This window comes from Mugil cephalus, chromosome 16, assembly GCF_022458985.1.
Source record: "Mugil cephalus isolate CIBA_MC_2020 chromosome 16, CIBA_Mcephalus_1.1, whole genome shotgun sequence".
In the NCBI taxonomy this organism is placed as follows: domain Eukaryota; kingdom Metazoa; phylum Chordata; class Actinopteri; order Mugiliformes; family Mugilidae; genus Mugil; species Mugil cephalus.
In genome coordinates this window covers 2,227,580-2,242,043 of record NC_061785.1, presented here as the reverse complement: position 1 = coordinate 2,242,043, position 14,464 = coordinate 2,227,580, and the positions used below count along the sequence as shown (strand labels likewise).

The following is a 14,464-nucleotide window of genomic DNA, read 5'->3' as shown; positions in this document are numbered from 1 at the left end:
CTAACCTTTTAAACCATGTTCAACCTCCTGAGACCTGGCGTCCTCAAATGGGGACATTAGGACTTAGGTTTGTTGCACCTTATTCTGTTCCATTTAGACCCGTTGTCCTCATAAAAGGACACTTTTGTCTGAAATCTAGTGGTAGCAAAGGGTCAATACAGTTGTTTATGCTTATTAACTAGTTTAATATGACATGGAAAAGTGCTCGTTTGAGGACCTTGGAATTTCATCGTTTCCAGTTTTGGTTTTAAAACACACAGTTTTATAGTTTGGTTGCACATTGGGGACTTAAACAGTTAAATAAAGTGAAATAATCCCTGTGTCCACATAAGTTTTTCTAAACCTACTTCCAGTTCCATGTTGATGCGTCTTAGGTCCTAATTAATCCCAAATACCTAAAGATCTTAACGTTATCTTAAAGAAATTAAGATGCATTCCAAACAGATGCTTGTGTGTCAGCAGGTTAACTGTGGCCGATGTTTAAAACCCAGAGGAGGATGATGACCAAAGCCGCCCTGCAGGTCCACGTTTACCTCTCACCTGCCTGTGTGACGCCATGTGATGCTGAAGGGAGGTGTTAATCTTTAGTTTTTGCTGTGAACAGGGGGCCGGCTCATTCCAGCAGGTGACTGCTCGGAGATCCTCAGCCCAGGTACAGACGCTCCTGCAGACGCTCCAGCTTCTCTCTGCACAAAAAAACAGAAAACAGACAAGGTAGGAACCGATCTGAGTCTTTTATAAATCAATGAGAACAATGTCAGGATGATTAAATCAAAGGGAAATCTGGAAAGGACCTGTAAAAGGATATGAAACGATGTCTGAGTTAATGCTCTGGAAAATATTAACTTTTTAAAAGGTACCAGATTTAAAGTATAATAAAAACTTTTTGGCTCCTCGGTGAGACTAGATGTTACAGGTTGTTTGAAGGTCTCACAGAGTAGCAACCAGGACAACTGGTAATGTGAGCTACAGTATTAAGAGCAGTAACACAATGCCTGAATGGTGCAACAAAAAAAAAAAAAAACAACACGAGATGTGGTCAAGGTGATAAGTGTCATGATGTGATCATGTTTCACGCTGAAAAGTGTTTAAGTTCTCGGTAACGTTGCTCTGATTTGAAATAGTCCTTTAAGTAATTAGATTTTTTTTTTTTTTTTTGTGGTGGAGGCGACACGACTGCTGACACAACAAGAACAGCTCTGTTTCATAAATAAGTGTCTATTGATTGTTTAAACAGAGGAGACTCTGAAGGTCACGTTGGTCCTGAGGAGAGATCGGAACAAAAATCTGAAACTGAAGAATAACTATGAATATTATAAGAAAGGATCGACTCAGAGATGCAGCTATTAAAGCAAGTAACATAAATTAGACGAGTGAACACACCAATAGGACCTTTCCAAAAAAATCAATCTTAATCTTTTGTTTTTTTCTGAGGATGCAAAACTAAAACACGTGCTCCGGTTCACCTGGCTCGCTGCAGCTCGGGTAAAACATTAACCCTCGGGAGCAGGAGGCCCAAACGTTCCCGTGTAAAAACATATTCTGACCTTTAAACTTTAAACTGCATTAATAAAAAAAAAAACCCTTCTACCCACGGGACGTCCGGCTCAGACCGACACTTTAAACTTCTTAAGAAAGACTCCGGAGCCAGAGGTTCGGTTCGTTTCGCAGGCGAACGCCGGGTGGAAACATGGTGCAGGACGGAGGTTTTTGTGAAGGTCATTAGAGGTGGCAGAAAGCCCCGGGGCAGCGCTGGGCTTAGCCGCCCGTGTACGCGGTTCTGTCCCAGTGAACCACAGATGGGTGGCACAGTGTCATTTGCAGTAAGTGAGCATGTAATGGAGTTGTAAGTGCCCCGAGCAGGAGAGGAAACAAGCCAATTGCCCAAGTTGTTTCCAGAGTTCATCCCTCGATCCTCGCGGTCGGCCGTGGATGACGGGTCCTTTAGTCTAACTTTAGAACACAAAGGGGACACGAGGCTCTGCGGAAAGAACCGGACCGGCCTCAGAAATGTAAAAAAGCCTCGTAGCTGTGGGTGGAAACTTCACGCCAAAGGTCGGGAAGTGTTTTGGTTGTAAGCGCTTGGTTTGGTGTGAAGCCTTGTTTTGTACACAGAGCAGCTTGTTTCAGGTCATGAGCTCCATAAATAAAACCGGCACACAGGGAACGGAGTGGAATAAAAACCATTAGTTTTTATTGCTCACAATATTCTGATGATTGTCCATTTATTGAGGAAACAGAGGAATCTGATATGTTACAGTGTAATAAGTGGTGGAAATTCCTCTTCTGGGCCTTGAACCGTTTAAAAACACATTCAGTTCTAATTAAAATGTCTTTTATGGTCAGAATCAGTACATTACATAATAAAATGACAAATTAATAGAGGATTAATTCTTTTGAGGTTATGGAAGATGGAAGCATCCTGATTTTACTTCTCTGCCGTCTTTATTACAAATTCTACGCAGACTGCCAGAGCATTCGTCTTCATCATGTCTTAATCCAGACGCTGGAAGGTAAATTAGAGGCGCTAACACAGCTGAACTACCGTATGAACTGTAGCTGCAGCTCTGGACTCTGAAATATTCAGATAAATATTATTGTGATTAATTAGGCTGCGAGTAACATTTATCAGATAAGAAGCCAACAATCAAGAAGAAATAGTGTTCTGGTTCAGCGCAGGCTCTCCTCGAGCTTTGAGCTGAATGCTAACGTGTACGCTAAACATGCTAACAAGATCGCTAATTACCACTAAAAACAGAGCTGTAGCCGATTGAAATATTGCGCCGTATACACAGAAACGTCTTCACAGTCTAACTGAAGTTATTAGGGTCCATCCTCTGAGGACCATGAGGAGTGAGTACAACATTAAGAGTTGTAGATTAGCATTTAAAGCTAATGATGAGATCTTTTTTCTCCCGGGAGCCACCATCACATGGGTGGATGCATTAAGGTTCATCCCCTGAGGATCATGAAAGGTCCATAAAACGAATGTCATAATATTTCTCGAGTGAAAACTGACCGACTGGTATAAGAAAGGTCAAAGAGATTAACAAAGAAAGTAGCTTAGGGCTCATCCTCTGAGGACGATGAATGTCTGGACAAGATTTTAAGAGAATCTTAAGGTATTTGGAGAACGGTCCAACCTCTGAGGACAATTGATAAAGGAGCAGCAAAGTAGGAGAAGCACATTTGATCCTCTTGGTACCAGTGGAGTGATGTTCATCCTCTGAGGCTAAAGAGGAGCTAGTACAACATTAAGAGATTAGCATTTAAAGCAAGTGTTGAGATCATTTTTCGTCTGGTAGCCACTAGTCAAAGACTCAGAATCACATGGGTGAATGTGTTAAGGTTCATCCCCTGAGGACCATGAAAAGTCCTTAAACTTGAACCAAATGTTAAAACATTTCACTTGGTAATAGATTTCACTTGATAAGTGATAACATCTCCAATCTGGTGATGAAAACAGATGGAGTAGGGTTCCTCCTCTGTGGACCATGAATGTATTTTGAATTATGTAAAGCACTGGATGAGAATTTGGGAGAAAAGTGAAGGAAGCGCTAAGTGTTCATCCTCTGAGGACCATGAAAAGTGCCGACGCATATTTCACGAATGTTGAAATGTTTCTCCTGATGAAAAGACTTCTAGAAAACAAAAGGTCGGAGGGTCATTGAAGTAGGAAGGATTCATCCTCTGAGGACCAAGGTTTTAAGAGAATCTTTAGGTATATGGAGGACGGTCCAACCTCTGAGGACAATGAAAAGTGACAGTTCATAAAGGATTGAGAGCAGCAAAGGAGGAGGATCAGGGTTAGACGTAGTAATGTTCACCCTCTGAGGATCATGAAAGGAGTCGAGCCATAAAACAAACACCCAGTAATACATAGGTCTTCAAAAGGGGGACCCCTAGGGGTTCAGTGGAGGTACTGCAGGTGGGTCACAAAAATCGTTGGTTGATTAGATGTTTTTATATATTTTTTCCCCACAAATTTAAATTTCTTTAAATACACATTAACATGAATCCAACATATTTCAGTACAGGGCTACGGGGAAGCTTAATATTGAATACATGCTTGAGGATGGAAGGTAGATGGAGTTGAGTTCAGCCTCTGAGGACAACGAAAGGTGCCAATTTTTAAAGCAAAAGTTTTGCTTGATTTGTACCAATCTGGACTAGGATTCATCTCCTGGGGACAATGAATATCTGCAAAGAAATGATTGCGGTAGTTGCTGAGATGTCTTGACGTGAACCAAACGGGCGAGTTTTGCTTTGTTCGTCCACAAAAGCTGCAAACAAACCGCATGAGATTTCAGACCAACGACAGAGACAGTAACTCAGCATCGGTTGCTGGTTTTCCAGAGGGATGCTGCTTTTCTTCTGACCCTCTGCACATATCAGGATATTTAGGAGGGGGATTATGGGAAGCTAATAGGACATTATTGCTATGACTTCATGGAGTGAGCTACTGGCAGTGGGGATGTTTGCTGTGGCCAGGAGAAAGTGGAGTCTGTGAGTGGAGCCCAGTTCACTCACAGTCAGATAGCGGTGATTCAAACCCCATTTGTTTTGGGCGTAGAGGATGCTCTCAGTGGTTTGGCTGTGATTGATCCTTCCTCTGCCCGTGATCGCACCGTGACACTATTCCAGTTTCCACATTCATTTTTCCCCTGCTAACTTAGACCAGTTCAGTCCAGTGGCGCTTCCTTTGTTGGCCCTCTGACAGTTCTTTGACCTCCACCCAGAAAAGAAAAGAAAAAAAAAAAAGGTCTTGGGCCATTACTTTTGGACAACAGCAAACATCTGCATGGAAATAATGTTAGAGCTTAACGTTACCGGGGCAGAAGAAATCCGACTGCAACACAACACATCCCGAAACACGTCCAAGTGTTCAAAATGTTCTGTACCTGCACTGATGCATTTTACAGAGCAGTTTATCACCACTAATACAGATACAAATGCAGCATTTTGGGATTTATCCTCTAAGGACCGGGAACGTCTGCACAAGATTTTGAGATAACTGACAGACTGTGATCTGCTGATGTGGTGCTGTTTGAGGAAAAGTTAGTGAATTGTGTAAGGTTCAACCTCTGAGAACCATGAAAAGGAGCAACAAAACTGACCGGCTGGTATCATTTGCTTTAGCTAATTAAGCTCATTTCCAGCTGTAGTCGTTAGCCAGGTGATAAAAGGCATTTGAAAAGTGAAGATTTACAAATACAGTCCAGGTCAGGCCATCACAGAAGAGCATGAGAGACACAGTAGTGCACATTTAAGAAAGAACACAGCACCAAGCCTGGAGTTGGCTGTTAGAGCCATTCAGACCACAAAAGCTTCCCCAGTAGCATCAGAATGGCAATCACATGCACAAACAATGTCATACAACACATGCTAGCTAGCTTAGGATTCATCTTCTGAGGACAACGAATGTTTGCACAGGATTGTTTTGCACTAATTTATGAAGAAGAAAATGCAACTGCTGATGTGGTGCTGCTTGAAGAAAACTTAGCGAACTGCAAAGTAGTGGAGTAGGGTTAATCCATTACTTTGGTGGTAAATATGGAGATACTTTAATCTCTTGGTACCAAAGGTCAGGGGGTAGGGTTCATCCTCTGAAGATCCTGAATGTGTTGTTTCATGTGTTGCCAATTCATAAATCTCTGGAAAGGTAGAGGAATCCCTAAGGGTAGATGGAGAAGGGTTCAACCTCCGCGGACTATGATGCCCATTCATTAAAAAAAGAGAAACTGCTACAGCTACAGAAAATAAACTTTTTTTTGCCCAAACTCTGGTCTTCCTGTACTAGTAGTAGTACAGGAAAGAAACATTTGTCCCCACTGCTTCCTTAAACTCTCCAAAGGGATTTAATTTATGTTTTCCACATTTGAACAAAGAGTCGACTCAAACAATATTTTCTTTACATGACAAACTGTGAACCAAAAACGAGCTGAAACAAGGGCAACTTTACTTTCTTGAAGACATTTCCTCCAAGTATTTGTTTCTAATAAACTGGTGTGGGTGTTTCAGGTTTACATTTGAACATCTCTGGGTCAGTTTGTTCATTCACTTGTTCTCAGCTTCCTTGTTTTCTGAGCTCTGTCTTCTGTCTGGATATTTGGTTGGATTAACCTGCCACACCTTGCAGCACCTTTTGTTACATCACAAATCCTCATCAGACACAATTATTTCGTCTAATCCTTGGTTCCTAGAGTCTGTTAATGACCATGCAGCAACTCGCCCGTAGATGGAGAAAACTATTAATCCTGTTTTCAACTAGAAGTTTAATCCATGTCAACATCTTAAAACTGGAGTCTAGTTAATAAGTGCCATTCACTGGAAGCAGGATCAAAAGAATTTCCTCCAACTACAGGTAAGTATGTGGTCATTAACAGACTTTAGTCACGTGAATAATACTCACAGATGTCCCCCAAGAGTCTTTCAGAAATTATGAATTAGTTGAAACGTCTTTCTCATTAGTAGCTTTTAGCCTCCTGAGACCCCAGCTTTTATTTGGTCCGAATTTTTCACTGATCCAAGGTATTTGGGATCAGTCATTGGAGAAAGGCAAGCGGACTGAGGAATTTTCTTGAAGACATTTCGCCACTCATCCGAGCTTCATCAGTTTTGAGAGACTGGAGGAAATTTGAGGTTTAAATTGGAAAACTCTGTTGTGAAACCAGTTGGAAAGTTGCTTGACTTGTTTCTGTAACAACCGGAAACTGGTGCCACTAATCTGTAAGTCCCAACGTCCTCAAACGAGTACTTGCTAATTAGCGACGTGATAAAATTTGTTAAATTTATGCATCCTATGAAACTAGAAACATGAATAATAACAAATAAATAAATTTTAACCTTTGCCCTCCTTAGATCGTAGATCAAATGAAGCTGTAAATAAAACCTAAAACTTAATGTCCCCATATGAGGACGCAGAGTCTCAGGAGGTTTAGACCGAATGGAATCAATATTCAGTATTCTTCAAGAAGTCCAGTTGTCCTTGTTTTATCTTCTTTGGACATACCATGACCTGGATGACAAAGATCCTTTCACATCCACATGAGGTGATGCTCTTCGAGGTTGGGGGCGCTAGTAAAAAGGCGTCAGCGCGGCGGCTTGGAGGTAGTTGGAGCAATTGACCTCCGAACCAAAGTGCAAATTTCTTTCGATGGAAAGACCTGTGTTTGTGGGATGTTTATTTCATCTGAAATCTGCTGGAAGGAAGCAAAAAAGACCAACCCATACTGACAAAGCTCTATCCTCAAGGAGGGAAGGAAATCGAGGTTCCTATGTTCAGGAAACGAAAGTGGCGCCTGAATTGGTTCCAAATTTTGAGAGTTGTCTTGACATAAGACATAAGATACGAAGATAAGACAATAAACCTTTTAACGTGCTTGTTCCACTCCAACCCCTGCCCAGAAGGAGTCTAGAGATTTCCTTAAATAGCGCGAGTTCCCAGTGCAAGGAAAAAAAAAACCTGAATCAGTGGATAAACAGAGCGCCCACCAGCAAGGACTGTTGCGGTGGGTTTTGCATCTCCAGGCAACTGCCCCATTACGATTAAACGTATTGACACAGGCAGGAAAAAGAGAGTCATACATGGTAAACATTCCCAGATTGGTTTCTTAAAAACAGAACAGGAAAAACTGACAGAATATTAAATAAAAACCCATAATAGGAAAACAACTAACCAAAAATAACCTTTTTTTCCTTTGTCGGTTGTTATTGGTGTCAGAAAGCTGTGCTCATTAGGTGTTTCTATTATATATTACAGGAGGGTGAGGATGTTTTTTGATACACTAAGAGTCTGATCTTAATTGTTTCCTTCAACAACAGCAGCTGGGAGGGAAAAAACTTGGAAAATGGGCACGTGGATGAATGTTTTCTGTATCAGAGCAACAGGAAAAGTTCTTTTGGGATGTTTTGAACGAGCTACACTGAGGAGACAGCATCAAAACATAAATGAACTGATCATTACTGAACAAGCTTCACATGTTCCGAGAGCTGCATGCAATCTGCTGCTTGTTTAAACTGTAGAAATGAAGAATTAAGCCTAATGTGTGTCACATTTGTGGACTCCTGCTTCTCGATGTGGGTCGGAGGTCAGACGGCTTTCAGTGGCTGTTTGGGTGCCGTCTGTCTGCTCAGGCCGTCTGTCCTGACCTCCATTACTCCACTGACCTCCACTCGGGCAAAGTTGTGGGTCAGATTAACCATAGAAAGACAACAACAAACAGCGCAGCTCCCAGTCCATGGGACTGATTCACACCTGGGTCACAAGCTAAGCACAGTTTATTACAAAGAGAGAACAAAAAACAAACAATAACAGCTGAGACTGAAAACTGTCTCTGGCTCTATTAGTTTGACTGTGAAACTGTTCATTTACAGCTTAAAGTTAAGCAAGAAAAGCAAAAATTTGAGCAACAACCAGCAGAAGTTTGGAATTTCTTTTCATTTTTTACGATATTACAAAAAATGTGCAAAACATCAGTTTGCATTAGCAGTTTGCAATGCTTCAAAATGCAACTAGGTAGTCCTCCAACCAATCAGAGACATTTAAACTAATCAGAAGACTCCTTTGACTACTGTTACTCTTCTTAAGCCCCGCCCCCAACCCAACGTGATTGGCCCAGTGGATTTCTGCAGGAGCTGAATCAGTTCCCAACAGTGTAGAGGGGGAGGGGCTGGGCGGTAAGACCAGTAAATACTGTAGAATAATTCTACGCTAACACTAATACAAGTTTGCAGTAGAGTCAATTATGATTCTAATGAAGTGAAGAATTAGAAATCAAAGACAAATGGAGTCAAATTACAGAACAAACTTTTACTTTCAAACATCTTTTGTAAAAATTAAAAAACTTATAATTTACAAACCAAACACTGGCGACAACTTTAGCGTAAAATAGTTGTTTGGTTGACGTCAGACACAGCTCATTTTTATTTCATGACTTCACCCTCACCACGCCGCGCAGCGACACTCTCGCACCATGTATGTTTTTAGAAGTGCAACATTGAAAATGGTCTGAAGCAGTGTCGTGTGTCGCAGTGTAAAAATTCAAACCCGTGCACCACCCAGCCCCAGTCAGGGGTAGTTCGTTAGCTTCCAGACTAGCATGAGGTGAGCTTGGTTTATCCACCTTTTTTGCTCTTCCGGTAGCATTACATTTCCATGGTTTCAGGAGCTGACAACATCGTGGTAAACGTTGGCTTTTAGCTGTGGGTGGCACATAAAGGGGAAAAATCGGAGGTGGATACATAAAAAGTCGTGGGGATAGTTCTGGGGACAGTGCCTCATCCGTCACTTCTCATGGACCGGGTAGATGACCTGAAGTCATGCTCAGACGTTAGCTACACTGTTAACTGCAGCAGAATATTTACCTGTGAGATGTAGTGGACCAGAAGTAGAAAGTTTAAAAAAGCTGCAAATAGTAAATGTAGTAAAACTTTCATTTATGATATGAATGTCCAGCTTTCGCTTCCTCGTTGCATGGGGTGCAGGGCGTAGTTGGTTGTAGTCTGGTGTGGACACTAGAAACCGGCAACCGGAAGTAGAATTCTTTCATGGCAATTCCCACGGAGTTCTGAGGAAACATGTGGATAGTCCCTCCTACGTTGCCAAAAGCTAATTCAAGTGAGCAAAACCACATTGGAACAAAGCTTAACAAACATGAACCAAAATGTTTTTACTGAAATCACTGCCTCTAAGAGCGTAGAGAAGACGTCCAAGTAGATGGTCTGTAGGAGACTGAACAAGAAATAGCATTTCAAACCAATCAGAGCTGGTAGTGTTTGTGTTTTTGGTGCTCGTCAGGTCAAAATAAAGCCATAATGTCGTGGACGGGATGCACACGTAGGGATGGGCATCGATAACCACATCCAAATTCATCAATATCATCCGCCTTCATGCTTATCGATTCCCCTCATCAATACTTTTTCTGACGAATCTTTACATCCCAGTTTAGATGGTGGCGGTAATGCACCTAAAAGTTGTTTGCTAACCGCCATAAAACGAAAGAAGAAGAATCCTCATGTCAAAGAGGCATCGGTATCAATAAAATCTTGTTGATGCCCATCATCAACAAGATTTTATGATGGTGTGTTTCTTCTGATTATTACTGGTCTGTTGAACTAAACTACAGCTCAACGTTCTCTGTCGTCTTCCCTACAGACTCTGGAAGATGCGTAAGCAGTATACGTCTGTGAGCCCCGCTGAGGAATTCAGTGTGAAGACTGAAAATGAAACCAAGAAAAACCGCTATGTGCGGAAAGAAGGCAGCTGTAACGTGGTGTTCCGCCACGTTCCTGAGGAGTGGATGCTCTTTGTGACCGACATCTTTACCACCTTGGTGGAAATCAGGTGGAGGGTGATGTTCCTCATTTTTGCCCTGTCCTACATCCTGTCCTGGCTCTTCTTCGGCGTCATCTTCTGGGTCATCGCTCTCGCTCACGGCGACGTCAAAGACCTCAACAACGACCCCTGCGTGTACGAGGTGCGCAGCTTCACGGCGGCCTTCCTCTTCTCGCTCGAAACTCAAACCACGATCGGGTACGGCTTCAGAGGCATGTCCGAGAACTGCATGGTCGCCATCATCGTCGTTACCATACAGGACGTCATCAGCTGCTTCATAGACACCTTCGTCATCGGGATCGTTGTTTCCAAGATGGCGTCGGCGAGGAAGAGGGCGCAGACCGTGGGCTTCAGCAGCTGTGCGGTCATCAACCTTCGCGACGGTTTCCTGTGTCTTTCCTGGAGAGTCGGCGACTTCCGCAAGCACCACCTGGTGGAGGGGACGGCTCGCGCTCAGATCGTCCGCTCCACGGTGCACGCCACGGGGAAGGTGGACGTGACCTACGAAGACCTCGTCATCCACCAGAGGGAAATCATCCTGGTCACGCCCACCACCGTCTTCCACAGAATCGAACCCAGCAGCCCACTCTACACCATGAGTCTGGTGGATCTGCGCAAAGCGGACTTTGAGCTAGTGGTGTCGTTCACCTACACGGACGACTACACGGGGATTCTGCACCAGACCCGAACCTCTTACACGCCGCCCGAGATCCTCTGGGGTCACCTGTTCCAGGAGATGATCAGGGTCACCAAGAGGAACTACAGGGTGGACTACACCTTGTTCAATCACACCGCTAAGGTTCTGGTGCCGGAGATCAGCGCCGAGGGCTACGAACTCAAGAAGCAGCTGCGGCCGTCTCCTCGACCTTCACCCAGATGTTCCCCCAGATGTTCTCCCAGATGCTCTTCCAGGTGTTCTCCCAGATGTTCCCCACGGCCGTCACCAAGATTGAAGAAGGAAAATGAGCAGGAAAAACTCCTGAAACCACCGACGGTGATGGTGGAGCTAGTGAACGACGGCCACCCTGAACCGAGCGCTCACCCGTCTCAAACAGAAAGTCAACACCAAGACACTCTGACTCTACCAAGTGACCTGACGAGTGAAGAGATATAAAAACATAGACGTTGAGAATTTTCTTCTTCGGGGGAAACCGTCGAGGACACTTATTGAAGACATTCAATAAACATAACGTCCGAGTTTTAGATCTGTTTCTCAACCAAAATCTTTCTTTTGAGAGAACCAAGAATTCATCTCTCAGCATCACAAAGGATCCTGAAGAGATCTGGGTTTCAAAACATTACATAATTACCATTGTTTGTTCTTGTAGTTATAAAAGATGTAGTTTTAGACAAATTTCATACCAACTTATCACTGTTCCAGTCAAATAAAGTCAAACATTATAAACATGGAAGCAAAATACTGCACTGTCAGGATGTTCGTCTTCAGGGTTGATTCTAGGCTTGGAGCTTTAAGGTGGTTTAACGTCAAACCAATGTATCACAAAGCTATCATTGAAAAATGAAGGAAAGAAATTTAATTTAAATGAGAAGATGAGGTAGGAACAAACAAACTTAAAGATATGAAGGTCAATAAAGAGATGACATCCTTTCAGACTGAACAGACCTTGAAAAAATATTATGTTTAAACCACATATTTTCTACAATTGTGCTGATTTATTCTTGTCATCTTATTATAGACAAACCAAAAGGTTTTCACTTCTTATTATCAGAGGTGCTGGGACAAAGTTTAGGTTTAAAAATGGGTTAGAAACGCCTGTGGTCATCTCCATCTTTGTCTGACTCCATCTAACTAAAATCAACCTATGAGGACATCTTTGTCTAATTTCTCATGAACTGAGAAATTAGCCAAAGAGACTGTAAACATGTTTATTCTGCTGTAAGGTGAGAAATTGTAACTTCCAAGCCAAGCCTCTAGTGGACATGAGAGGAACTGCATTTAACCCTCTAACATTCCTCTGGGTGGTTTATGGGACACCAGCATCTTTTTGAACCAACCAGAGCTGCATGATGCAATATGTCATTTACTTCTGGTCAACCAGCACATTGTTTTTTTCAAAACGAACCCAACAACTACTTATTTTAAACTATGTTCCAACTTTCATTCCTCTAGAACTAAACCACTTAGAGTGATTCTGACTTTTGTGGTAGAAACTTCAGAGTCTCGTCTTTGAAAAGAGACCAAGACCATGAATGAGCTCCAACATGTTCATGAACAGCTTTCACTTTACTTCGTCTATGTCCTAAAGAGGCTGGAATGATACGACTCCACTGTGTTGCTGTCAACAGTCGCCTCCATTGGCGACTTTGCTGCTTCGTCTTGGAAAATGCAAAATAAATTGGTCAAATTTCCCCAAATAAAAGTTCAGAGGTTCATGATTTGAACTGGATTGGCCAAAAAGAAAACAAAAAAAACAATAAAAAATCATATTAAAAACAGCCATTATATTCCAGAGTCTGAGACCAGAACCAAACAGGCACGTGGACGGTTCAACCCAAACCATAATGAGTCAAACAGATCCAACATGAACATGGGATCAACCTCCCTCTGGACCTGACGACCTCATTCTCCATGTCCTTAATAAGATTTTTTATTTTTTTTGCAGAAAGTCTGGAATGATGAGAGGTTAAGTGTCCATTAGATAGAAGAGTAGATATAAGAGGGTTGTGGTTTATTGTCATTATGCATCAATGGGCCTCCTTTCCCAGTGGTTATCATGGGGCCTCAAACTACTGCTTGGTTTGCATCTTCTAGTGGCAGATCCTGGGGCTGTGTGTGCCACTCATACCTTTAAATAAATATATTAGGTCATTAGCAACCTGGGACTTAATTACAGAATTAAAAAAACTTTTTAAAAATGTTTCCATCCAAACAGAAAAAATAAAAGTGTTACCAGAGGTGGATTCCAGTTAAGACCTGAAGGTAAAAGTGTCACTAAAGAAATTCATCTGTTCTTAATGTCACAGTCGGTGGGTTCAGTGTAGATCAATATTTACTTTCTTTCCCTTCGTTTTTGACGTTGGAAGATTTGGTTAATCACAGATACGATCTGTGACGTTCTCCAGAACAAGAACTAAGAGGAGCTCTTTATTTTATTCTCATGTGTGATTCAAACTTTCACATTTTTAGATTAAACTCTTAGTCAACACTGTTAGGAAACTAACACGTTGTATGAAGTTTTGTGATTGTGGTGGTGGAACGTTTAGTATATATATACATACATATATATATATATACATACATATATATATATATATATATATATATATATATATATATATATATATAAAAAAGAAATAGTCATAAATGTCACATCATATTCTATATTTCTAGAAATAATAATAATATTAATAATGAAGGCATCGTGTGAAGCATCTGTTTGAATGAAATCTGCTTGTAAGACGAGTGTTTGAATAAAGTCATGTTTGAAACCTGAGGTCTGTTCCTTCACTCTCACTAATGAGTCGAGACGACGCTTTGATGTCAAATAAGAAAAGAAACCAGAGCCGCCTGTAATCACATTAAAACAACCATCAACTATCCAGGACGGATCCGTCCAGAGCTCACGGTGTCGTTCAGGTCCCAGATCAGACGACTGGATTCAACCGGCTCCTTCGCTCACGTTTAACTCTGGATCCGCGTTTTATTAGATGTCTGCGTCTTATTTTATAGGACAACCTTTGTAAGAAAGGACAAAGATTTAAATGCAATAAATAATAGACAGAAATTAAGAATTGACATTAAGAAGATTTATATATTACAATACTTCAACACCAAAGATGGCGTTGGCTTTTTTAACGTGTCCCTCAGTGATGACATCAGTTGTTCCTTCCTGGTGGAGAGCGATCAATCTGATTGGTTGATCGGAGAGGAAGGAAACAGGAAGTGATGAGAACAAGTAAAAGGATGAAGTTCAAAGGTCACAGAGAAGCTTCTTCTGGTTTTCATCTTCATCTAGAATGAATAAACGTTAGAGCGAGAGAATTATAATCTAACAAACCAACAACAACCTGAGTCACCACCTCCACAACACAATCTACTTCCTCCAGAAACCGAGGAAACTTTTTTTTTTCCTGCAGCTGCTTATCACCGGATGGTTCTATGTGATA

General features: G+C 41.8%; 1 protein-coding gene across 1 annotated transcript; it reads left to right on the top strand.

The window, feature by feature from the left end:
• Nucleotides 1-610: 610 nt before the first annotated feature.
• kcnj16 (potassium inwardly rectifying channel subfamily J member 16) lies at nucleotides 611-13,791 on the top strand. The gene is made up of 2 exons (XM_047609528.1): nucleotides 611-714; nucleotides 10,157-13,791. Exon 2 carries the CDS (start codon nucleotides 10,167-10,169, stop codon nucleotides 11,448-11,450), a length of 1,284 nt encoding a protein of 427 aa, XP_047465484.1. The 5' UTR covers nucleotides 611-714; nucleotides 10,157-10,166; the 3' UTR covers nucleotides 11,451-13,791.
• Nucleotides 13,792-14,464: the final 673 nt, after the last annotated feature.

What these genes read in the sequence shown, in the direction of transcription:
- kcnj16 (XM_047609528.1), top strand. Translation starts at nt 10,167, where the DNA reads ATGCGTAAGCAGTATACGTCTGTGAGCCCCGCTGAGGAATTCAGTGTG.